At 40.6% G+C, this 26130-nt stretch overlaps 1 protein-coding gene across 2 annotated transcripts in view; it reads left to right on the forward strand.

The window, feature by feature from the left end:
• Nucleotides 1-26130, forward strand: part of TDRD7 (tudor domain containing 7) — a 58581-nt gene continuing 32451 nt past the window's right edge. For both annotated transcript variants that reach the window (XM_080668598.1, XM_080668599.1), the window contains exons 1-6: nucleotides 1-150; nucleotides 13623-13835; nucleotides 16633-16774; nucleotides 17986-18199; nucleotides 20774-20847; nucleotides 24119-24336. In XM_080668598.1, coding sequence (XP_080524724.1) covers nucleotides 13629-13835; nucleotides 16633-16774; nucleotides 17986-18199; nucleotides 20774-20847; nucleotides 24119-24336 — 855 coding nt within the window. In that variant the 5' untranslated portion in view covers nucleotides 1-150; nucleotides 13623-13628. The remainder of the gene's footprint in view (nucleotides 151-13622; nucleotides 13836-16632; nucleotides 16775-17985; nucleotides 18200-20773; nucleotides 20848-24118; nucleotides 24337-26130) is intronic.

Here is a 26130-nt window from a genome sequence, read left to right on the forward strand (position 1 = left end):
GGGCTGGCGGTGATTCCCGAGCCGCAGCGGCAGCTCGGGCGGTGCGGGGAAACCGAAAGTGGGCGGCGGCCGCGGCTGTGGCCCGGACGGAGACGGCGGCGGGAGCGGGGTCCGGAGGCGTGGGGACCGGCCGTGGGCCCCCGGAACGAGGTGAGCGCACGTCCTGCGGCCGAGGGTGCGACAGGTGCCCGGCGAAGTCGGGCAAGGTTGGGGCCGGCGCGGCGCACCTGTGTCCCCCGCGGGACAGTGGCCCGGGCGGGACCTGAACGGGCCTCGTCGCTGCAGCCGCGGGGGATGCCGCGGTCCCGACCTCCGGAAACGGGCCGGGCGCCGGGAAGTTGGAGTTCCAGAGCGCTGTGTTTTAAATCTCTGATGGGACCCCTCCCCCCGGGCACTCGGGGCCGGCTGGACGGTCACCCGGGAGTCGGACGGACCCTCCTGCCCCGGGAAACTCGGAGCAGCGGGGGAACTGCGGCAGCGGGGGTGTGGCCACGGGGTGGGGGCGCTGACCAGGAAGTGGTTCCTGGCACCGGCGGGACCGCCACGGCCACAGCCGTCAGCTCGCTCTGCAGTCTCTGCCCGGAACCGGGGAGATCCGAGCCCCAGGCTGGATGAAAGCCCATGTTTTATACCTGGAGCTTTAAGTTCCATACCGACATGGGCTTCTCTTTTTGGACCAGCCCATGCAGGCCGCCCAACGTAATGCGGGTCACAAATACCACCCATTCCATCAAACCGTGAGCACAGGGTGGGTATGGAGCTCCAAGCTCCGAAGGAAACATGAATCCATGAATGAGTTGTCGCTTAACTTTCCCCTAGATCCAGCAGGGTCCAGTACTCAGCTTCAACTTAATGGGAGGAGGCTTGGAGCTCACACAACTTTTCTGCTCTGATCCACTTGAGGGACATAATATATTTCCGTTAATAACCAAGGGTATCACTCCCAAATAATTTCCATTATTTAAGCAGAAAAGGGGAAATACCTATATTAGAAAAAAGTCCAGGGCCCAATAGGATTCTGATAACTGTCCTACAAAACGAAACAAAACAAAACAAACCATTGATCTAGATCAGCTTACCCCCCACCCCCAAATTGTGCAAGTAGAAAAATTGCAGAAGAGTATTCTGTCCAGTGATAAGCATTGACTTAATGACAGAAAGTGAAATTTAGACACAAGTTCCCAACTTACCCGGAGCTGCCTTGATGGGCTGCCTTGATGTGTAGGTGTTGCATACTGCAAACATTGTGGCCTTTGCAGACCTGGATTGGAATCTGTCTGGGCTTCTCCTCTTACTAACTGATCTTGAACAGATTACATACTTCCGTTGAGCCTGGTTTTCTATGTATCAAATGGAAATATTTAACTTAGTCTGCACAGCTTTTATGAGATAACTATTGTAAGTTCTTTGGCTTGTAACTAGTCAGGAAATATTAACTCCCACCATACTTCCCATCATTTCCATAATTGGATTTCAATTTCTTGGAAGCAGGGACACATTTTTAAATCCTCTATGTAATATAAAGTGGCAGGAGGTGGAGATTTTTGCAGTTCCACTCAACTGACATTCATTGAGCATCAGTTACATGTAAAGTACTGTGCTGAGCGCAGGGAATTACTCCTGGGCCCAGCTGGATTAGAACATCTCCTGTGCCTGGTACAAGACCCTCTGGTGGCACACAGCCTCCCTAGTTAACACAGTGAGACTGTGAGGCAGCGGTTGGCGGTGTTTTCGGATTTCAGTCCCTGTAGACTGGAAATGAAATGTAATCCCTGCTAATGCCCTTTTAAGTGTACTGGTTGAATGTGGCTGAATGAACTATTGTATTTTGTACCAAGAGATTTTAACTTCTTGAAGGACTTCTCTTTATGTTCTCCATGCAATAAATCTAGTTAGAGACTTAGTTTGAATGTAAAGGAAAAACATTTAATAATCCAACTCTAAGTGCCTACTCTGTGTTTGATCAAGTGCTGTTTTCAAAAATTGATATTTGACATAGAGTGAGTGATTTGCTTCTGGGCACTTTCAGGGTCAGCAGATAAATGCAGGAAGGACAGAAATGCCCTGGTGTATGGGATGAAAGCTAATTTCATTTTTGTGTAAATTGGTTTTTCTTTCTTTATGTAAAACCTCCTTTCTCCACCTGGTACTCCAACTTAGTGCTTTCTTTTTATTATTTCCCCATTAGGCCACTTTTTTTTTTAAGTTCTGTCTTTCAAACAAGCTATTTTTAAAAAATCATTTTTAGCTAAAGATTTTTATGTGTATATATTTGCCAGTAAGAGCTTCTAATCAGCACAAGTTACCCAGTGTGACCCCAAAGTGAATTCAGTATTTTAGTCGTGCAACTTTGTCAGGGGAAACAAACCCATGGTTCCCATTAGGTCTTTGGACCCCATTTTAGAGCTCTAAGGACTCCAAGGAAGGTTGAGAGTCATGGTTCTTGTCCACCTTCCTTATCTTTCACATGAAAAAAGAGACCCGAAATGACTTGCTCACAAGGTTACAGCTGATAAGTAGCATAAATAGGATTAAGATCCACACTCCTAAATAAACCAGCTTGTCATCTCTAGTACAAATACAGATTTATGTAAAGCCCTTGTTTATATATTCACTAGATACCCGGTGCATGAAATTCGTGCACTTGGGGGGTGGGGGTGTCCCTCAGCCCAGCCTGCACCCTCTCCAATCTGGGACCACTTGGGGGATGTCCGACAGCCTTCTCACAATTCGGGACTGATGGCTCCTAACCACTTGCCTGCCTGCTAGCCTGATTGACACCTAACTGCTTCCCTGCCAGCCTGATCACCCCCAACTGCCCTCCCCTGCAGGCCTGGTTGCCCCCAACTGCCCTCCCCTGCCAGCCATCTTGTGACTGCGGGGGCAGCCATCTTGTGGCAGTCATCTTGTGAGGGCAAGAGGGTCAATTTGCATATTACCTCTTTATTATATAAGATAGTATGAAGTTAGTCATGCATGGATAATTTGGAGTTTGAAATTACAATAATAAAAAAGAAAACTGCTTCCTAAAGATACTGTGTGGAAGTATGTCACCATCTGAGCCATTAATTATTATCTTTCCTTTTAAAAAGAGTTGATAAAGGAGTGATTCAGGTGGTAACAAGTAGACTACAATTGGGGATAAATAATAACATGTTAAACTATTGCAAGTTGAGGAATCATGTGGAGGGTCTTTGGCAAAAGCCTTCCTTCTCTTAGGCTCAGTGTATTATTTTGTAAGACTAGTGGCCTGGTGCACGAAATTTGTGCACATTAAAAGGGGATTAATTAGAGGAAATAATTTAATATTGCTATATAATAGAATAGACACTTTCTCTATAATAGAAGTGTCAGAGATGAAAGAAAATCAGTAAAATGTATATGAAAACCTTCCTCCTGTCGGAGTCTGGGGCACACCACGGGACCCAGAGTCAAATCCCTGCCCATCCACATGCGCCTCAAAATTGCGTGAGACCCAGACCTGGCCGCCTCCCCCCCCTCATTGGGATAGATCCAGACCTGGCTAGTCCCACCCTTGTCAAGCACCCCCGGGCAGGGAACGTAGCCTCAGGTCCCCTGGCCCGGTGCCAGAACAGGGGGGCATGGCCTGAGGTCCCCCAGCCCAGACCGGGGTGGGGGGGCATGCCTTGAGGTACCCCATTAAGCCCCACCAGGTGTGGGACATGGCCTGAGATCCCCTGTCAAGCCCCGCTGGGTGGGGGGCATGGACTGAGGTCCCCTGTCAAGCCCCGCCAGGCGGGGGGGGGGGGCGCGCGGGCGCAGCCTCAGGTCCCCCGGCCCCGGCACTGGGAGGGGGGAACAGCCTCAGGTCCCCTGTTAAGCCCCATCGGCAGGGGGGTGCAGCCTCAGGTCCCCCCTGGGCAGGGGGCTCGGCCTGAGTTCCCCCGACCCAGCACTGGGGGTGCACCTTGAGGTCCCCTGTCAAGCCCCACCAGGCAGGGGGGCACAGCCTCAGGTCCCCTGGCTCAGTGCTGGGGCGGTGAGTGTGGCCTGAGGTCCCCCAGCCTGGTGCCGGGGTGGGGGGCATGGCCTGAAGTCCCCTGTCAAGCTCCACCTGCTGGGGGGCATGGCCTGAGGTCCCCTGGCCTGGCGCTGGGGCCAGGGGAGCAGCCTGAGGTCCCCTAGCTCAGGACCAGGATGGGAAGCACACCTTGAGGTCCCCCGTCAAGCCCTGCCAGGTGGGGGGCGCAGCCTGAGGTCCCCCGGCCTGGTGCTGGAGCAGGGGGAGCAGCCTGAGGTCCCCTACCCCAGCACCAGGACGGGAAGTGCACCTTGAGGTCCCCTGTCAAGCCCTGCTGGGTGGGGGGTGTGGCCTGAAGTCCCCTGTCAAGCCCCACCTGGTGGGGGGCGGGGCCTGAGGTCCTCTGGCCTGGCACTGGGGCGGGGGGAGCAGCCTGAGGTCCCCTAGCCCAGCACCAGAACGGGAAGCACATTTTGAGGTCCCCTGTCAAGCCCTGCCGGGTGTGGAAGGTGGCCTGAGATCCCCTGTCAAGCCCCATGGGGGTGGGGGAGGGTGTAGCCTCAGGTCCCTGCTGATTGCTTGTTAAGGCTCCTTATGGGAACTTGGCCTCAGCTGTGGGTGCAGCCATCTTTGTGATGGAGTGATGGTTAATTAGCATATCCACTCTTCATTAGATAGGATGAGGGGTTTGGGCTGATGTCTCAAATCTTTTCAGCACAGACATTCTGGACTTTAGAATCTTGGCTTGTTGCTAAAATAGTGTCTTCAAGGATAAGAGCATCCAGTTGCTAGAAGTGTATGTCCTGAGAGATACTACCGCCCGCCCCCTTATCCCCCCCTCCTAGGCCTTCAACACACTATTGTCTGTGTCCAGGGGTTATGCATATATGCATATAAATTCTTTGGTTAATCTCTCTCCAACCACCCACCCATCCCTACCTTTCCTTTGTGATTCATCAGTCTGTTCCTTGCTTCTATGGCTCTGGGTCTATTTTGTGTATCAGTTTCTTTTGTTCATTAGAATCCACATATGAGTGAGATCATGTGATACTTTTATTTCTCTAACTGGCCAAAACCAGGTTCTTTAGAACAAGACTGTTTCTCAGGACTCCTTTTAGGTGTATGAAAGAGAAAAACTGTGAATTTCCAAAATATAGTTTAGAATGTGAGAATTATTTTAGGCTATTGAAAATGTTTAAATCTTGCTTTTCTAAAAGTTGTCATTATTCTCCCCTACTTCTTGCCCCACTTCTCGTACATATCAACACTTTGGGGTACTCATAGTGGATTGTGTAGCACAGAGAAAAGGAACAGGATGAAACGATAAAAGGTTTCAATTGCCACCATGGAATTTTTGCAATAGTTGGCAATTCTTTTGAATTTGGATGCCACACCCTTCCATCAGAATGTGGCAGATCCCTGCTTCATGCCACTTTAAGGGCTAGTTGCTGAGCACAACCCAGGGTTGCTGTCAGTGTACCCTAAGGCAGATTTACTTTGAGAAGCATATTCCACTCTACATTTGGAGCAGCTGTCTGAGAAGAAGCCCTAGGTTTGGGAGTCAGAAGATCTGGATTCTTGTGGTTCTGGCCATAAAAATATGTAAGACCTGGAATATTGACTCTGGGCCTCAATTTCCTTACTTGTAAACTGAAGAGCTTGGAGGAGATGGTGTGAAGGTGCCCACTAGAACCCCATGCGTCTCTCAGCTCCCCTTGCTGAGGTTGGGCCCACCATCTGTGCTGCTTTCCTTGGCCAGGCAAAGCCTAGGGACCTTGTGGGGTTATGTCTGGCAGGGGATCTCTGCTGAGAGACCATTTGCCGAAGCAGTAAATGACTTTTTGCCTATCGTTTAGATGAGAGATGATGTTGGAGGAGATCCAGTGGCTTTCTTACCAAGCTTTCCTGTTCGTAATATGCCAATGCTTATATCATTGCACTCTTGGCCATGTATTCATAGGTAGTTTCCCGTCCACACCATGCTTATAGGGAAATGTTTTTAATTAAGTAACTACTGATGCCAAGTATTGTGGTAAGCACATGTAACTCTACTTTTGAACTAGTCATTCAGAAAGAGAAGCAAAGAAAGGAGGAGGAAAAAGAGTGAGAGGAAGGAAGCGAAAGTCAAGTGCAATAGGTTGTGATCTGTTGTGGCCAGTTTCTTCCTTCTTGACTGTGGTCTTTGCTAGCTGACCTTGGTTTTTGAAATAAAAAATACTCTGATTAATTCTCCAGACCCACCTCCACTTTACTCTGCTGTTTAGGATTCTTATTCAGCTGAAACAGCTCCCTTAAGCCCCTTCGTTGTCTAGGGAAACCCTTAAGGATTTTAATCTGAGAACCTGTGGGCTAAAACAGAGATGCCCAACCTTATTTCTCCCAACCTAGCCTACCTTATGGTCCACCAAGCCTTGCATAACATTCTTAAAATCTAAGTAAGTTGAATTCTCGTAAACTCTAAATTGTATTTATTACAACACTTTTAGAGAATAGAAATAATGGGGCAGAGATTTGAAAGATCAAATCGGCAACTTTAGAATTTTGGGAAGCCACTTTAGAGAAACTTCAAACTTAATTTTTGGAGGAATCCCTAAGGTTTGCCATTGAGACACTAAGAGTTGAAATTTCGATGATAAACTTCCTTTTTGTTTCTAATGGATGACATTCAAGATGGTAAACTTGATTTTTATAGTTAGAGGAAAGTGTTCTCATATACTACACCTTTTGTAAAAGTTCTCAAGTATAATTGCCATCTTCAGGAAATCTCAAAATATGCCATGATAACCAAGGAATTAACAAAACTTAGAGCATTTTGAAGCAATATAGTAGATCAGAAAATGATAATGATTTTTTAAAAGCTTTAGTACCTCCTTTTGTTCAATGCCTAAAGTGATATTGCTAATGTAGGAATTGCAAACCAGCTTGCAAAGCATGAGAACAAGACATACATCTGAACAAGACATACAGTCACACCTACTGTTCCAGGTTTTACTGTGCTTAACTGCTTCTCACCAGCTTTGGGATCCTCAGTCTTATAGTCTAAGGAACTGCTCTTCCCTCCAAAAGTTGTATGCAAATAGAGAATTATAGTATTCCATGAAAATAGCATATGTTTTAAAAGTCACGGGGTAGGAGGGGGGAGTGGAAGGGTACTTAATTCAGATTGCCTTCTTGTGGTCAAGCATTGCTTTCCAGTCTTAAGTATAAGGTCCTTTTTGTTAGCTTTGTAAAAAACATTGTGAAACCTCACACACTAGTGGTTGTACTTCTAGTGTCTATTGGTTGATAAAATACATCTCTACCCAAAGCTGTTGTGAATTCAATATCAATTTGGGTTTGTGAATCCCAATGGTGTCTGCACACTGTTTGAAAAACAGGAATATGTGTGAGACACCAGTATTCAAGCAGTGCTCACTGCTCATCGGAATGTATAGACTCCGTGCAGTCTGCTGTGGCCTTGACCTGGGCCTGCCTATGAGAACACTGGCTCAGAGTAGCAAGGCCCAGAATTCATCCACCTGGTGGTTCTCAATGACAGTTTGGTGACACAATTGGCTGTCTCAGTTGATAACAGTCATTAAAATTTGCAAATAATTTTTTCCTTTTTTCCCCCCTGCTAATAATTTTTAAAATAAAGATTATTCCTTTAATAGTTCACATGCATATATTTTAGTGAGTAGGAGAGAAAAGCAGTGGTGTTGGTAGATGGAGACTTTCTCATTCAGTCATTCAATGTTTATTGAGCTCCTCTTGTGGCCTGGGCAGGAGGAATTCAGCAGTGACCAAAACCTTACAAATCCCTGCTTTCACAAACCTTACATTCAAGTTGGTGAGATAGCCAGTAAAATTCAATGAAGTATTTGATGATGGTGGTAAGTGCTGAGGATTGTTAGGTCTTCCTGATGAATTGATGCCCCCCTTTTCAATCATATTATTAGTAATGTGTGTGTTTTCCTTAATAATCAGTCTGGGGGTTTATCCATTTTATTGATGTTCTCAAAATACTAGTTTTGTCTTCGTTATAGACCTATTTCATAATCTTAATATTTACTTTGTTCTCATTTTTATGATTTCCTTCCTTCTACTTACTTTTGCTATAATTTGCTCTCTTTTGTTCTCAAAGTTGTAGATTAGATCACTGATTTGGGACCTTTCTTCTTTTCTAACATAACCATATACTCCAAATTTGCCTCTAAATGCTGCTTTAACTACAACCAGTAAATTTCTATTTATTGTGTTTTCATTTATTTAAAAATATTTTATGATTTTTAGGGAGCTTTCCCTTTGATCATTGGTTATTTAGAAGTATGTCATTAAATTTGCCAATACATATATTAATGTCATTGGTACCTAATTTAATTTTGTTCTGGTCATAGTGCACTCTTTGTGTAGTTTCAGTTATTATAAATTGGTCAAGGATTGTTTTATTTTATTTTATTTTTTTAAAAATAAATCTTTATTCAGATTATTACAATTATTTCTCCTTTTTCCCCCATAGCTCCCCTCCACTCAGTTCCCACCCCACCTTCTGCCCTTACCTCCCCCCCACTGTCCTCATCCATAGGTGTATGATTTTTGTCCAGTCTCTTCATGAACCCCCCATACCCTTTTCCCCCTGAGAATTATCAGTCCACTCCCTTTCTATGCCCCTGATTCTATTATATTCACCAGATTATTCTGTTCCTCAGGTTTTTAATTCACTTGATTTTTAGGTTCGCTTGTTGATAGATATGTATTTGTTGTTCATAATTTTTCTCTTTACTTTTTTCTTCTTCCTCTTCTTTAAGAATACCTTTCAGCATTTCATATAATACTGGTTTGGTGGTGATGAACTCCTTCAGCTTTTTCTTATCTGTGAAGCTCTTTATCTGCCCTTCAATTCTGAATGATAGCTTTGCTGGGTAGAGTAATCTTGGTTGTAGGTTCTTGCTATTCATCACATTGAAAATTTCTTGCCACTCCCGTCTGGCCTGCATAGTTTCTGTTGAGAAATCAGCTGACAGTCGTATGGGTGCTCCCTTGTAGGTAACTAACTGTTTTTCTCTTGCTGCTTTTAATATTCTCTCTTTGTCTTTTGCTCTTGGCATTTTAATTATGATGTATCTTGGTGTGGTCCTTTTTGGATTCCTTTTATTTGGGGTTCTGTGGGCTTCCTGGACTTGTAAGTCTATTTCTTTCACCAGGTGGGGGAAGTTTTCGGTCATTATTTCTTCAAATAGGTTTTCAGTATCTTGCTCTCTCTTTTCTTCTGGCACCCCCATAATTCTGATGTTGGTACGCTTGAAGTTGTCCCAGAGTCTTCTTACACTATCTTCAACTTTTTGGATTTTTTTTTTTGCTTTTTGCTTTTTCGGTTGAGTGTTTTTTGCTTCTTTGTATTTCAGTTCTTTGACTTGATTTTTGTGTTCCTCTTGTCTGTTTTTGGGTCTCTGTATAATATTTTTTATTTCAGTCAGTGTATGTTTAATTTCTAGTTGGTCCTTTTTCATATCTTCGAGGGTCTCGTTATATTTATCGGCCTTTTCTAGGATATTCTTAAAAAGCCTTATAACCGTGGTTTTGAATTCTATATCTAGTCATTTGTTTTCCTCCATTTCTTTCGTTTGTGATCTGATTCTTTGACGCCGCATTTTCACTGCTTCCCTGAGTTGGTAAGGTAGATTTGTGTGCTAGGTTTCCAATATGGCCCAGTGGGTCTGCCTCCCCAGTTAACCTGAGGTGGACACTCTTGGTGCACCCCTTTGTGGACTGTGTGTACAGCCTTGTTGTAATTAAGTCTTTATTGTTGTTGGTATCACTGGGAAGAATTGACCTCCGGGCCAGTTGGCTGTAAGGATCAGCTGTGTCTATGCTGGCAGAAGTTCGGTGCTGGAGACAGCCTTATAGGATTAGACTTGCCAAATTGCAATAGCCTCTGTGCTCAGCTTGGATGGGGTGGAGTCTCAGGGTGGAGCAGACAGTCTTGGCTTCTGGTCAGCCTTGCCCTTGTGCGCATGTGCGTGCCTTCAGACCTCTGCCTTCCCGCCTCCCGAGTCTCTGCCCGAGAGTCCAGACTCCCCCCACAAGAGCGTGGGTCTCCAGGGGCTCCCCTGGAACCGGGGTTCAGTGCAGTCAGAACTGGGGCCCAGTGCAGTCAGGAGCCTCTGACTCCCTTCCACTAGGGAAAGCCTGTGGCAACCTCCGCAGCCTTTGTGCGCACTGGCACGCGCACCTTCAGACTTCTGCCTTCCCCAGCTCCCGAGTCTCCGCCCGAGAGTCCAGACTCCCCCCGTAAGAGCGTGGGTCCCCAGGGGCTCGCCCGGAACTGGGGTTCAGTGCAGTCAGAACTGGGGTTCAGTGCGGTCGGGGGCTTCCTTCCCCCTTCCGCCAGAGAAAGTCAGCCAGGTTCTCAGCCGCCCTTCCTCTCTGCACGCACAAAGACCCTTTGCCGTACCTCCAATTCTCTGTGAGCTTTTGTCTTTTTTTCTAGTTGTAGAATTTTCACTCAGCCAGCTTTCCTGTGGTTCTAGATGGTGTCTGTTCTGTCTTTTAGTTGTAGTTTTGAAATTGTTGTGTGAGGCAGCAGTTTAGGTGCTTACCTATGCCGCCATCTTGGTTTCTCCAAAGGATTGTTTTAAGTTTCAGAATATATTCCATCTTGGTGAATATACCGTGTGCTCTTGAAAAGAATGTATATTCTGTTGTTGGAGGGGAGTATTCTATAAATATCAATTAGATTAGTTTGGTCAATAGTGTTGTTGAGCTCTTCTATATCCTTACTGATTTTTTTGTTGTTTACTGGTTGTACCAATTACCAATAACTATGAATCTATTTATTCTTTCAGTTCTATTGATTTTGCTTCATGTGTTTTGAAGTTGATGTCAGGTGCAGTCTCACTTAGGATTGTTACGTTGTTCTGATGAATTAACTTCTTAATTATGATATAATGTCTCTCTTTGTCCCTGCCAATATTCCTTGTTCTGGTATTAATATAGTCATGTATTAGCATGGCATATCTTTTTCTATCTTTTTACTTGTAATCCATGTATTTATATTTAAAATAGGTTTCTTTGAGATAATATTTGGTAAGTCTTGCTTTTACATCCACTCTGCCAATCTGTAACTTTGTATTGGAATATTTTGGTCATTTACCTTTAATATAATTGTTGGTATGGTTGGTTTTAAATCTACTATTTTGCTCGCTGTTTTCTAATTGTCCTGTCTATTCTTTGTTGTTGTTATTGTTTTTCTTTTTTCTCTCATCTTTATTATTTCCTTCCTAAGTTGTTTTTATACTTCTGCCTGCCTGCTTTTTGATTGAATTTTTTTTTTTTATTTTATCTTTACTACTGGCTTATTAGTTATACTGCCTTAAAAATTTTTTAGTAGTTGCCATAGTGTTTACAATTTATGTTTTTATCACATTCCACTTTCAAATAATATTTTGCTATTTCATGTACAGTATAAGGACCTTCTAATGGTTTACTTCCAGTTTCTCTCAGTCTTTGTGCTATTGTTGTTGTACATTTTACTTTTACATAAGTATGCACCCCACAGGAGGGAACTTTTTTGGTGATGGAAATGTCTATATCTTGATTGTGGTAATGATTGCATGAGTGTGTATATTTTTCAAAACTCAGCAAGTGTACACATAAGATGAGTGAGTTTTATTGTATGTAAATTATACCTAAATGAAGATTTTGATATATATATAAATATGTATGTGTATGTGTGTATCTATCTACAGAGAGTATAAGAATATAGACCTAGTATAGGACTTTCCGAGACTATAGTATTAATTAAATGTTGTTGGTGCTGGTGGTGACAATTTAAAAAAAGTTAATGTTAAGTGCAAGAAAGCACATGAGGAATACTTAGGTCTAAATATTTGTCACTTAAACCTTGCTGTCATTTGAGTATCATATTTATAATTAAAAGGACCCACGCTTGAGCTAATATTTTGTCTCCTTTTTCAAAAGGACAGATGAGGAAATTGACAGAATTCTCTGCTGTTCAATATGGTATCTAACAACTATATTTAATTTAAATTAAATTAAAATACAGTTCCTCAGTCATGTTGGCCACACTTCAGTGGTTTAGTAGTTCATGTGGCTATTGGCTACCATATTGGACTGCACAGATATAAGACATTTTCATCATCACAGAAAATTCTATTGGTTAGCACTGTTGAAGGAAAATATAACAAGTTGTCCATGGCTTACCTTTCTGCTTCCTTTAATGCTTCCCACTTTTCTTGGCTGTTTAAATGTCATTCTCCTAATCTATCTTCATTCTATTTACCACTAGTCTAAAGAAAATTGGAGTGGTTAATTTTGAAACATGCCTGTTGCTGATCAATGAAAATTCTTGTCCAAGGTCCTCATGGATTTCCTAGGTACCAAAATTCAACAGTCGCTTTGCTTTTTTCTCACTTGGCTGCTGCAGATGACACTTTTGAACATGCCATTCTTCTTGATTCTTTCCTCTTTTTGTTTATATGACACTGTCACTCTGCCTTTTCTACTTCTATTTCTCTGGTCCCTTTTCCTCAGCCTTTTATATGATTCTTCTTCCTTGCCTACTCCTTAAATGACAGCCTTTCGCAAAGGTCCATCTTTAACTTTGTTTTTGACTCCCTAGTTATGAAATACCACGTATATGCTGAAGGCCAGCAATCTATAACCAGCTCAGACATCTAACTTAAATTCCTAGTAAGTATATCTGTGTGGCTGCCTTGTGAGCATCCCAAACTCCTATGTCCAAAATTAATTCACTCTATACTTTATTTTGCAGATCTACCTCACCTCAGTGTGGGTCGTTACTATGCACAATGCTTTTAAAATAGGAATTTGGAAATTCCCTCATCATCCAAACCAGCTAATCAATTACTGTTGACTTCACCTCCTAATTACCTCTCAAATTGATATTTTGCTGATTCCCAAGGCCCTGTTTTCAGGTCATCCACATTTCTAAGTATTCTTACAAGTCATTAATCTTTCTTCTTCTAATTTATCTTCCCCACTACAGAATAGTGATATTCCTAAAATGCAGAACTAATCATTTTATCCCCCTATTTAAAACCTCTCCAAGGCCCCACATTACTTTTGGCAAAAATGCAAACATATTAGCATAATATGATAGAGTCTTCTGGGTCTGCCTCTTCCCACATCTCCCATCCCTATCTTTCAGCCCTTACTTAGCTTGGAGTCTTTGTTCAGTCATGTCCAGCCATTTAACTACCGGAATTCTCAGAACAACCGTGAACTTCTCTCTCACTGCTGTGCCTTTTGCACTTTCTGTTTCCTTTACTTGGGGCTGATACCTCTCCATCCCCTCCCACACCCCCACACACCCTTTTCCTCTTTGTCTAGCTGATTCCATCTTGTCTGTTAGGCTTTCATTCAGGCCTCCCCTCATCTGGGAAACATTCCCTGATATCTTCCCTTCACAGGCTAGTCCTTGTGGCTTTCTGACTTCCTGTGTCCTCCTAACATTCTGTGCGTTTCTCTACCATCACAGTTATTGCTCTTTATTGTAATAGCACAGAAAGTATCCAGTAACAATTTATCGAATAGTCTAACAAGTGTAAACTCTGAAAATCTACTTGAATTCACAGGCTAATGAATCATCTCACAGTAATCTTGCACTGTGCTCTTATAGGTGAAGATGCTGGAAGCAGATCTGGTTTCAAAAATGCTACGAGCTGTTCTACAGTCTCATAAGAATGGAATAGCATTGCCTCGGCTGCAAGGAGAGTACAAATCCTTGACTGGAGACTGGATCCCCTTCAAGCAGTTAGGTTACCCGTCACTAGAAGCCTATCTGAGAAGTGTGCCAGCAGTGGTCAGGATAGAGACCAGTAGATCTGGTGAGGTAAGGGGGTACTTGTGCATGTCAGAAAAGTCACACCAGTTCTTAATTTCCTCTCTGGCACTTTCAGTCTCATCTGTGATAGAAGTCAAAATGAAAAGTGCTAGCTAAGCCTTGGTCGGGTGGCTCAGTTGGTTGGAGCGTCATCCCGTACAGCAAAAGGTTGTGGGTTCGATTTCTGGTCAGGGCACATACTTAGGTTGCAGGTTTGATCCCCGTTCAGGGTGTATTCGGTTTATTTCTCTCCCTCCCTCCCTCCTTCCCTCCCTCCCTCTCTCTCTAAAAATCAATTTAAAAAAAATATACCCTCGGGTGAGAATTTTAAAAAAAGCACAGTCTAGAGTCTGATTATTTTGGTTAACCCCTCAAATTCTTTTGTTGTAATTAAAAATAAGATTTTAACCATATTAAATAAGAAATTTTAAAATTAAAGTTCATTCAGTCTCAACATCCAAAGTAACTGTACTGGAAATCTTAAGTGCCTAAATGTCACACCCACCCATTATGAACCTGCTACAATTGTTTTCCCCAGGTCATTGACCTCCTGATTGCCAAACTAACAGATGCTTTTAAATTCTCATCATTTGACTTCACTCATATCTATTCCTACTCTCTGGACCCCAGTTCAATTCCTCATTGATCATTTAGCATTTGATTATTACAGGGCCCTCCCAACTGTTCTCCCTGTCTTTAGTCCTTTCTCTCTCTCGCCTGGTCTTGCCTTCACACCAATGTGATCATATTATTCCATAATTCAAATCCTTTAGTTTCTCTAGAATAATATTATATATTCATATTTATATTATCTGGAAGAGTATTTTATGTATAACATGGGCAATTTGTTGATGGCAAGTAAGTTTTTCTTGTGCATACCCTGTCACCCAGCAGTTTCACTTCTTGGTATCTGCCCAATGTACAGTGTGGAAGATATGGACAAACCATCACCCAAAAGACAGGCAAAAACACCAATCCCCCAAAACAGTACATTTTTCTGGGTTCATTTCTATACATGTAAATACATAGAACAAGTATGAAGTATTACTCACCAAAACTTACTATATTTGTTCCTCTGTTTGCAGTGCACAGGGGAGGCAGTGGGTAGAGGAGGGAAAAGGGTTCCAGGACCAGCAGTGGTCAAAGGGGAGGTTCACCTAACCTTTAATAATGTTTATAAGGAGCAGCTATAAATTAATTAAATATTATATTAATAATAAAACTTTCTTCAACATCCTTGATTCTCCTAGAGAGATTTAAGCCATCCTTTCTGTCCACTTGGCACCTTGTAATACATCCAACATCCTACTTGACACAGTGTTTTCTGTTTAGTCTCTTTGTCCTTCTCTCTTTCATTCATCAGTTTCTTTAGGATGAGGGATTGTTTTTCATCCCTAATAGTTGGTGCTTAATAAATGTTGAATGTATGAATGATTAAATGTCTGAATGAATTAATAAAGTAATAATGCTTTATAGAGTTACTAAGCTATAATTTACTCTTTTACTTCCCTATTTTGGGCATTTTTAATGTTTCCAGATTTTGACTGTTAGGATAGGCCCTATTGCACATATTTGGGTGTGTAATTTTTTCTTCTTTTGAATTATATTCTTGTAACATATTTTCAGATTTAGAAATACTGGGCCAAAGAGTAGGAACATACTTTGGCTTATTTTTGCTTTCCTGTTCTTGAGTTCAATTTAGAATCCAAGACTTATATACTAAATGGGGCTTTAGAGATCATCTAATCCTAATAGTCTACATACTTTTGTCAGATATTTTTTCAAATATCCTATATGTTGCACAAGTTTTTTTGTTGTTGTTGTTTTGTTTGTTTGTTTTTTTAAGATAAAAATCTGAGCTGCTGTTTTAAGCAGGAGCAGAGGGTCCTGGCCTGCCTAACCTTCACACCTTGCCACTGTGAGGCCCCTGAGGCAACTCCATGGAATTCTATGGCTCCACTCAACACTTGGAAAACCCCAAATCTAAGCCCTGTAAAACCCTTTTTTACAGCTGCAAATTCTGAGATTGGGAGGTTAACTGATTTGCCCTAAATCACCCAGCTAATCTTTGCAGTAGCAAGACTAGGATTTAGTGGTCTTTGAAAGGTAATGCAACATAGCAGTTATGAGTGCCTACTTTGGATTCAGATAGCCTAGCTGTGTGACTTGGGTGAGTTGCTAACTTTCCTGAGCCTCTGTTTTCCCATTGTATTAAATGGAATAAAATATATCTCACAGATTATGTTAGATAATATGTGTAGATCACAGGTTTCTTTTGGTTCATTTGTTATTTCCATAGTACCTAGCACATTGTAGATGCTTCATAAATACCTGTTTAGGAATAAATGAAATTTTGAATTTAACCAAGAAAGATTATTCAGTATGTTAGACTGTACTTGATTTCTATGTAGAAAATATAATTCTGCTCCAACATGATCAAGAAGAGAGTGATATGCAAATTTGCATACAGCTTAATTTGGGACATATAAACTCACTGAGATCCACTTTTAAAAATTGGCCTCTAGCCCTAGGTGGTTCAGCTCAGTGGGTAGAGCATCGGCCTGCGAACTGAAGGGTCCCAGGTTCAATTCTGGTCAAGGACACATGTCCAGGTTTCGGGCTCGATCCACAGTAGGGGGCACACAGGAGGCAGCCAATCAATGATTCTCATCATTGATGTTTCTCTCTCTCTCTCCCTCTCTGTTCCTCTCTAAAATCAATAAAAATATATTTAAAAAAAATATGTCCTCTAGGCACCAGTGTGTCTGAGAATTGTTTCTCCTCTCACTTTGCCTCTTATGAATAGACTACCTGTTATGCTGTGGCCTGCACAGAAACTGCAAGAATTGCTCAGCTTGTGGCTCGTCAGAGGAGCTCTAAAAGAAAGACTGGGCGGCAAGTTAATTGTCAGATGAGAGTAAAGAAAACCATGCCGTTTTTTCTAGAAGGTATGGTCTTTTCACATGCTAAAAATTTTAAGCCTGTTTATGAATACACTGACATATGCAATTCTGGAAATATTGCTTATATTCATGATAAACTTATATTTGTTAACATTTATATGTCAAGGGTGAAATCCTGAAGCTAATATTTTCTTTTGAAATTAAGTGAACATGATGAGCATGACTTGCTAAATGAAGTAATTACTCAGTGTGAGATAACGGAGAGTACATTTTAAGCTTATAGCAAAATGTGGTGTTATTCTTTTAGATTATTTGAGGGAAAGCTTCATCCAGCATGTTGGATGAACCAAGAACCTATGATTTACTGTATTATTTATCAAATCATGCCTTTTAGTATAAGTTCTCTTTTTAAAAAATATGAATTCTATGGTAGACGGAGGTATTAATTATATGGGCAGCTCAGCCTGTGTTTACTGAATACTCATTTTGAGGAGCTTATAGTCAGTTCTAAAACTAAATTCTCAAGAAATAGCTCAGTGGTAATACAAAAGAGTAGATGAAAGGAGGAAGAGGGATTAAACAAAAATCCCCTATAGACATATATCACATATAGACACTGACAGCAGGTGATGATAGCCAGAGGGAAAGGGGGTAGGAGGTAGGTGGAGGTGGCAAAGTGAGGAAAGCTGGGGACAGAAAAAGACTTTGCTTGGGGTGATGGGAGCAAGATGCAGTGTGCAGATGATGTTTTATTGAGCTGTACACTTGAAACTTGTATGGTTTTGTGAAGCAATGTCACCCCAATAAATTCAATTTAAAAAAAAGTAGATGCCTGAATGCCACAGCAGGCAGTTTACATGAGAATGACAATGGAGGGCTTCATATTGAAGAGGAGACTTGAACCCAGATTTCAAATGATGGACAGAGTCTAAATCGATGGAGAGGGGATGGAGGACTGAAATATGGGGGAGTGTGGTACGTTTGTAAGAACATGAGATGGTTGCTACTAAAGTGTTAGTTGGTAAGTAGAGGGAAAGTAACGAGCTAGTCTAGTAGATGAAATCATATTTTGAAGAACCTCATCTGCTAAATACTCACCAATCTACTCTTCCCCTACTGACCAACCCTCAAGTGGCAACTTCCTCACGTTCTTACATACTGCTCTGAGAATAGAGACCTGTAGAAAACATCTGGACAGGGGAGCGACATAATGAAACCAAGCTAAATGATTCCGTAATGTATGTCTAACTTCATAGGAAAACCAAAAGCAACTCTCAGACAACCAGGATTTTCTTCAGATTTTTCCATCAGCAGAAAGCCTAATGCAGCTCTGTCAAGAGACAGAGGAAACTCTCTTGGAGTCAAGTCTGATGCTGAATTACCACCTTACACAGTACACACACATGTTGGAAGTGAAGTATTCAAAGGTGTTCCCATGCAGAGGCATGTGACCATGCCTGCCAACAACAGGTATTTGTTCTTTGTCAGGCTAAAAGAAGTTTAGTGAACCTAGGATAATAAATGTTAGAAATGTATATACTTTGTTTTGTCTAATGTAAGTTTGTTGGTATGTAGCATCATTATTTGTAAATCCACTTTTCATGGCTGCATGAATGTATTTCTCTAAATACCTCCGTAATATATTTTCTCCACATTTTTTGTAATCCCTCCTTGTGAAATTCATTTTAATAGCTCTCACAAATTGTTTTAAGATGCCATTTCAGTATTACTTACAACTTTTTCTGAGAACCTTTCTTAGAATACATTTTGTAAGTTAAATAAAATCTGTTGATTTGCACATTAGACTGTGTTCCAGAAATTAATCCATAATTAAACAGTTGCATAATATATACATGCATCAGAATACTGGATTGGCAATAATGACACAGCTTTACAGCCTGAGTTTGATGCTGCCGTTCACAAGCCAAGGGAAGTAATGAAATCATTTGTTCTTTTGGGGCTGTGGTGTCCTCATTTGTCCAGTAAAAACGTTAACTAGGCAATCTCAAATTTCCTTTCTGGCTCTGAATGTTAAGGTTTTATAAGATCACTCAGGTCAGCAAACTACAACCCATAGGCCAAATCCAGCCTATTGCCTGTTTTCTGTAAATAAAGTTTTATAGAAACACAGCCACATCCCATTGCTTCTGTATTGTCTGGGCTTATTTTTGCACAACTGCAGAGTTGAGTAGTAGTGCAGAGACAGTGGCCTGGAAAGCCTAAAATATGTACCATAGGACCTTTTACAGGAAAAGTTTGCCAACTCCTGATATAGATGAGTCAGTATTACCTTCTTGCATCTATTTGTGCCTTTATAAAACAAATTTTGTTGTATCAAATTTCTTTAATCCCGTGTTCAAAAATCCCATTTTGTGTAAAAGTTTCCCTCCACAAAGGCACTTTCCCACCCTAATACTAGAATATTTAGAAAGAACTAATTTTTTTAAGTTAGGTAGAAGGGTTTTAATTTTTTATATGTTGGCTTTTTTAAAATAAAGTTAACCCTTAAATATTTGCCATAATGGTATATATTTAATGTTGTTTATGGTTATTATATATTTTTTTAAAATATATTTTATTGATTTTTTTACAGAGAGGAAGGGAGAGGGATAGGGAGTTAGAAACACCAATGAGAGAGAAACATTGATCAGCTGCCTCCTGCACACTCCCTACTGGGGATGTGCCCGCAACCAAGGTACATGCCCTTGACCAGAATCGAACCTGGGACCCTTCAGTCCGCAGGCGGATGCTCTATCCACTGAGCCAAACCGATTAGGGCTATGGTTATTATAATTTTGATAAGATCTAGAAAATACATAGTTAAAACTTGGATCTTGACCCAAAGCATTAGTTGGGTTTAGTATGTGGCTAGCAGAGCCTTAGAAGCCTATGGGGAAAATGAGAAAGACCTAATGTTTGTATTGTCAGTCTCAGAAAGAGAAGAGTGAGTGGGGCTTGAATGAGTATTTAAAGGCATAGTGGTTGAAAATATCTCAAATTTGGCTAAGGACATAAGCCTATAGATTTAAGAAGCCTAGAGAATTACAAACAGGATGAATCTAAAGAAACCCACACCAAGACACCCATTATTAAACTTCTGAAAACTAAAGACAAATACAAAATCTTTAAAAGAGCCAGAGAGAAATGACGCATCACCTATAGGGGAATACCAGTTTTAATGACAGTGGTTTTCTCATCTGCAGCCATGGATGAAGAAAATGACATATTTTTCTAGTGCTGAAAGAAAAAAATGTCAACTACAAATTCTATATCATTCTATCCATTCCTACAACATTCACTCTTCCTTGCATGTACCAAGCATTGCCCTAGGCACTGGGAACACAGGTAATTAAGACACTTAGAGTCTTAGTGAGGGAGTCAGAAATGAACACAAATTATTGCAATCTGTGTGTGTGGTTTATTTCTTTGTCCTCATATTTGGAAAAATCTTGCTACATATATTTATTATAATTCATATAAAATTATTTTAGTAAGTGTATGAGGTGGGGAATCTTTGTTTATTTTTTCCTAGGTGCTTATTCGAGCAATCCTCTCTCTGGTTTGAAATGCCACTGTTATCATATGCTATGATGTAATGTAAATTGAGTGTTTCTAAGCTCTCTACAACTTTACCTATCTGTTCAACTATTTTTGTAACTTCATTATGCATTTCAATATCTGGTGATGCGAGTCTTTCAGTTTTTAGTTATATTCCAAAAATAGTCTTTATGTTCAACTGTTAATTCTTTGCATGTTTTTAAAAATTATTTTGTATTGCTTGTTCCTTAAAAGTGATTAATTGGAACTCTGACTTCCAAGTTGTTTTATAGTCCTAGTTTAAATTTAGCTTTTAATACATTTTCTTTGGGTGAATATGAAACATGAAAGCTGAAATCAGGTATATTTTCATTTCAGTTTATTGTGAAATATTTTAACGACTTGTTTTATGTTCAGTGCCACAGAGACTTTAATGAAAAGTATAGTGTTTAAAACTTGGTGTTAACTCTGCTATTTTAACTTTAATTAACTTTCTTTATACCTTAGGTTTAGCCCAAAAGCATCCCTTCCACCACCTTTACAGATACATCTCTCAAGAACCTGTACTAAGGAAATGAGTGGTACGTTCCCTAAACATTAGCTTCATGATACATTTTGGCTTCTGGAGCCTCAAAGCCCTAAGAAAACTATCTGGTGATGGCTTTGACATTTGCTCTCACCTTCTCCTGCTTGGAATATCTCTCCTCCCCTCTTTCTTAATTCCTTTAAGTTATGAATTGAAGTGATGTAGAGAGAAAATAATACCTCCAAGGATCTCATTATTATTCTGACTTCCTCACATTAGACCTATTCTGTTTCAATTCCAAGTGTCACCTGCACAGAGACTTGTGTCCCTTGTCACCCTCTCACGCATTAAGGGTAAGATTTAAAGTATATAAATATGGGACCTAAACACATAAAATCATTTCAGATACTCTGCCATTCAAAAGCTGAGACCCTAAGCTGTATGTAGTGACTACTAAGTATTTAAATATGAATATAAATGATTCCTCTGCTTATAAATTCCAAAGGGGGCAGTTAAGAAAATAGTTGGCGACAAAATATAAAGTCAAAGAATCTGAAGGTTAGAAATGTACCCACTCATCTTGTCTCCAGGTGTAAATCCCCTGCTTGTAGCCCCACCTGAGGGACACATTGTTTTCAGAAATAACACTTAATGTTGCATGAAATTTAAAGGATTTGCTGCTTTAAGTGTGATTCTTACTGAGTAGAAATCATTTTTTCTGTAAGAGCACATCTCCAGTATTTCTTATAGAAATTAATTAAACAGTACTATTTTTATGTCAATTACTCTTACATATGCATTTCCTGAAACATGACTACTATACTCAATAAAGTCATATACCCTTTAGTCTGGCTGTAAGTCCTTTTAAATCAGAATAAACCTTTCCTGCAGAACCAAAGGGACTTTTTCAGGAAGATTGCAGTTCACCTGGCAGCTGATATGCATCTTTTGTTTTCTTAACAGACCTTTTGGAGTTTATAACCTGATGAATCATTTATATTCATATTTAGATGCTTAGAGGTCATTGCACATGGTTTAGGGTCCCAGCTTTTAAATGGCAGAGTATCTGAAACTATTTTATGAGTTTAAGTTTCATATTTATGTATATTAAGTCTTACCCTCTTACTAGTATGAGTGAGAAGGTGATAAGGGACACAAGTATCTTGTGTGCACACCTGTCCTGCCTGCTGACAGCCTAGGTTACCTCCTTGATTTGTCTAACATTAGGTGGCTCCAGAAGCCCCACAAAGCAGGTGTGTTTGCAAAGACTCCAACTATGCATTAGCTACTGACACTCTCTGGCCAGTTCTGAGAAACTCGTCTTTTTTCTGGTATTTTTATATCATTATTTGGGAAGAACTTAAATAAATTAGCTCTGCCTTAAATAGGAAACTTAGGTGGGCACCCTGAACCCTTTCATTCGCTGAGCCAAACAGTCTCAGCAGGGCTAGGTCTCTCGCTCTGTGGTGGGTAAAGCAGTCAGCATCCAGCCATCCTCAAGGAATAGCTCGTTCTTTGGCGTTCTGGCCTCTTCAGCCTGTGTGTCTATACCAGGCAGTTTAAAGTAAAATTGTTGAATCCCAGCAGAAATCCTATATGATTGAAATGTGAACATATTTTGCTTGTAGTTGGTAATTTTTAAAGTACTTTGATCTGTATTCCAGTGAAATTTAAATAAGATCTGGAATGAATCTCATAGTTCCTAAAATAACAGAACTATCAACTATCGTGAACACTCAAATTTCTTTAATGTCTTAGGATGTTAACTCAGGCACTCTATATTTTATTTTATTTATTTATTTTCCTTTTGGAGTGAAGAATTTTTTTTTATTATTATTGTCTAAAGTTTTATATATGTCTTCTTTTTCCCCAATTGACTCCCCACCCCCACCCCCCAGCCATTCCCACCTGGGCAAGCCCCCACTGCCCCAGTGTCTGTGTCCATTGGTTATGCTAATATGCATGCATACAAGTCCTTTGATTGCTCTCTAACCCCCCTCCCCCATTTGTCTCTGGATCTATTCTTGTTCATCAAATTATGTTGGTCATTATATTCCACATATGAGTGAGATAAAAAATTAAATGAGTAAGAGAGTCAACACTTTATTTATGAAAGATAAATGATATGAATTGGGGAAATAAAAAAACCATCAATACTTATCTGTGAGCTTCAAACTTTTTATTTATATTTATAAACTGAGACTAGGATGATTAGTGTAAGTGGATTGTTTTTTGAACTTCTGTATATTGCCAAATTATTTTTCTCTTGAATAAAAGGGAAGACTGATCACATCTTAAAAGCTGGACAGTTTATTATCTACACTAATAAAAGAGAAACATGCTAATTGACTGTACCTTCATGATGCCCACCAGCCAATCAGGAGTGAGTATGCAAATTAACCCAACAAAGATGGTGGGTTAATTTGCATACACAGGCACAGAGGGGCCAGGGGTGGAGTGGGACACTTGCGTCATCACCATAGCGATGACACAGGCATTCCACACCACCCCAGCCACTCCGGGCCTCTAGGCAGTGTGGGAAGGCAGAAAGGCGGCTCCAGGCCAGAGCAAAAAGGCAGCTCCAGCCAGAGTGAAGGCATTGCCGGCAGCCAGGGGAAGGAAGGCCCATTCTTGCACGAATCTTCGTGCATCGGGCCTCTAGTTTTTTATAAAATATCTTTTGATCTTTCTATTAAGGCTTTATCCTCATGCCTTGTGGAATATAGCTTTAAATTCAGTATTGCATATTAAATCATTATTATCTAAATTTAACCTTCCTTAGTTACAGTTAGAAAATGATTGGTTAAATAATGTTTCATTATTCTTTTTTTTTAATTTTTATTGATTTTAGAGAGGAAGGGAGAGGGAGAGATAGAAACATCAATGAGAGAGAATCTTTGATTGGCTGCATCCAGCATGCCCCCTACTGGGGATCAAGCCCTCAACCCGGGCATGTGCCCTGACCAGGAATCAAACTGCTACCTCCTGGTTCATGGGTTGATGCTCAACTATTGAGCCACACCGGCCAGGCAATTTCATTATTCTTTATGAAGCAAGATTATTCTGATGTTTAAATTAAATGAAGTACCCTTGCAAAATAAAGGGACCAGGTTCCCTCTGTGGGTGGCTGTTGACCCTGCTGGTTATTTCATGGTGAAAACTTGGAATGAAGTTGTCCTGGTCCTGCTCTGCCTAATGCTGCTCTCTTCTAAATCCCTAGACCCCACAAGCCTGAAGTATGACAAAGCCTGAAGCACAATCATTAGGTAATGGGAATAAGCTAAATTGAGCATTTTGGTTAATTCTGTCATTTTTTTAATTTAAAGATAATTTAAATCAGACTGTTGAAAAACCAAATGTCACGCCTCCTGCCTCTTACACTTATAAAATGGATGAGGTTCAAAACCGCATAAAGGAAATGCTAGACAAGCATAACAATGGCATTTGGATGTCTAAGCTTCCACATTTTTACAAAGAGTTATATAAAGAAGAACTTAATCAAGGAATTTTACAACAATGTGAGCACTGGCCTCATATTTGCACGGTACGTTTCTCCTTATTCCTCCCTCCTGACACCTCCCCCACTTTCAGATTTGAGTTATTAGTCATGGCACCTTTTATCCTGAAGGAACCTGTGAGCAAGAGCCTAACCGTGAGCCACGCTGAAAGAAAATGACTTGAAGTTTATCCTAATACAAATAGTTGCAGTTAGCATCAGTGAAAAGTCTTCACCAGGCACAGCGTTGGGGGTGAGAAAGAGTATGAGCCTTGAAATATAAGGAGCGTATAAAATGATTATATGTATAGAAAGAGTTTCTCTGGGAAGATGATTTGTACGCAAGAGTTGCCCTGTACAAGGAACTTTTACATTTACCTTTGACTAAATCTCTGTGGAATATGCCATAAGCAGTCATACTTTCTTAAACAAAAATAGCTAATAAATTCTAACCCTTTTCGAGTACCTATGGCTTAGTATCACTAGCATCAGTAACTGCTGCAGAGTTTGGGTGGTGACCATATAAAATGAAATTTAGAACTTAATTTAGAGTTTCAGCACAAAGCACCCCTATGCAATGGAAATGAAACTGTGGCTCAATAGACCCATAAACTGTTTTGGAAAACTTTCTGATTTGATTGGTCAATACCAATTCTGTTTTAGAATCCCAAAGAAAATTCTAATTCCATAAGAGACAGGATGTTTACCTGAGCCATGCGGTCAAGTTAGCAGGTGAGTCTTTGTGGACTCAAAGGAATTTTACTCTAAGAACTTTAAGTTCAAAGCACATTTAAATTAGAAAGGAAGACATTTAGATCTCTCAGAATTAAGGAAAAGAAAGTTTCTAGGTATATAGGGTGAAGACTTTTATTTGTGTGAACATACAGGTTGATGTTTTAAGTCCTTAAGTCTCACATCTCTGAAATCTAATGTGTCTACCCCAGACTTACAGAAACCCAGAAGTATCTCATTGAAGTTGTGATTCCAAATGAGGCAGAAATCAAACTAAATATAATGAAGTTGTGGGGATAGAAATTGTAAGGCATATTAGATACCAGAATCTTGTGACCACCAAAGGAGATGGCTTGAACTCCATGATACAGGGAGTTAACCGTTTATGTTACCTACCTGTCTCTCCTGTTGGGAGGTGAGGGTCCATAGACAAATAAATTGACCCACTGAGATTGAGAAGAGGTTAGTAGGTAAAGACTGAAGAAGTGTTTTATGATGGGCCTAGAAGGCTCAGCTGGCTTTGGACATGGAGGACTGCCATGCCTAAATCTAAACTTACATTAATTGGGATTTTATATGACAAGTGAATAACTCACGTAGAATTGTTTATTTTTTCATTTGCTCCAAAAGTATGTTTCTCAAAACTTCTCTGGAGACCCAACCTGTATTTTTGTATCTTATTAGGTGTCTTAAACTTTTAGAATAGTGAAGACTGGCATATTAAGATTCCAGATTTAAAAACATGAGCCTCTAGAGAGGTGGACTAACGATTGAGAGCAAAATGAGGAGTTTTAGATATTTGTATCCATAAGGGACATAGGTTGTGACTGTCATTTAATGCAGCATTCAAAGTGTCACAGGGTGTTGGCAAGATGCAAAACACGAACTTACTTGTGCTGTAGGTAACACCTCTGCTTCCATTGATGCTTTAGGGTTTTGGGGCAAAGACTTTTTCTTCAGTCTTCAAAATTTAAGCAGTACACATTGGCAGAAGAATATGAAGAGGAAAACCTAATGATTTATACTTATTAATATTCTTCCTCATGTATTATTTAGAATATATATTCAGACTAAAAGGAATCTTCTATCTTAATATTAAATTAGCTATGT

This window comes from Plecotus auritus (genome assembly GCF_963455305.1).
Source record: "Plecotus auritus genome assembly, chromosome: 5".
Lineage (NCBI taxonomy): Eukaryota > Metazoa > Chordata > Mammalia > Chiroptera > Vespertilionidae > Plecotus > Plecotus auritus.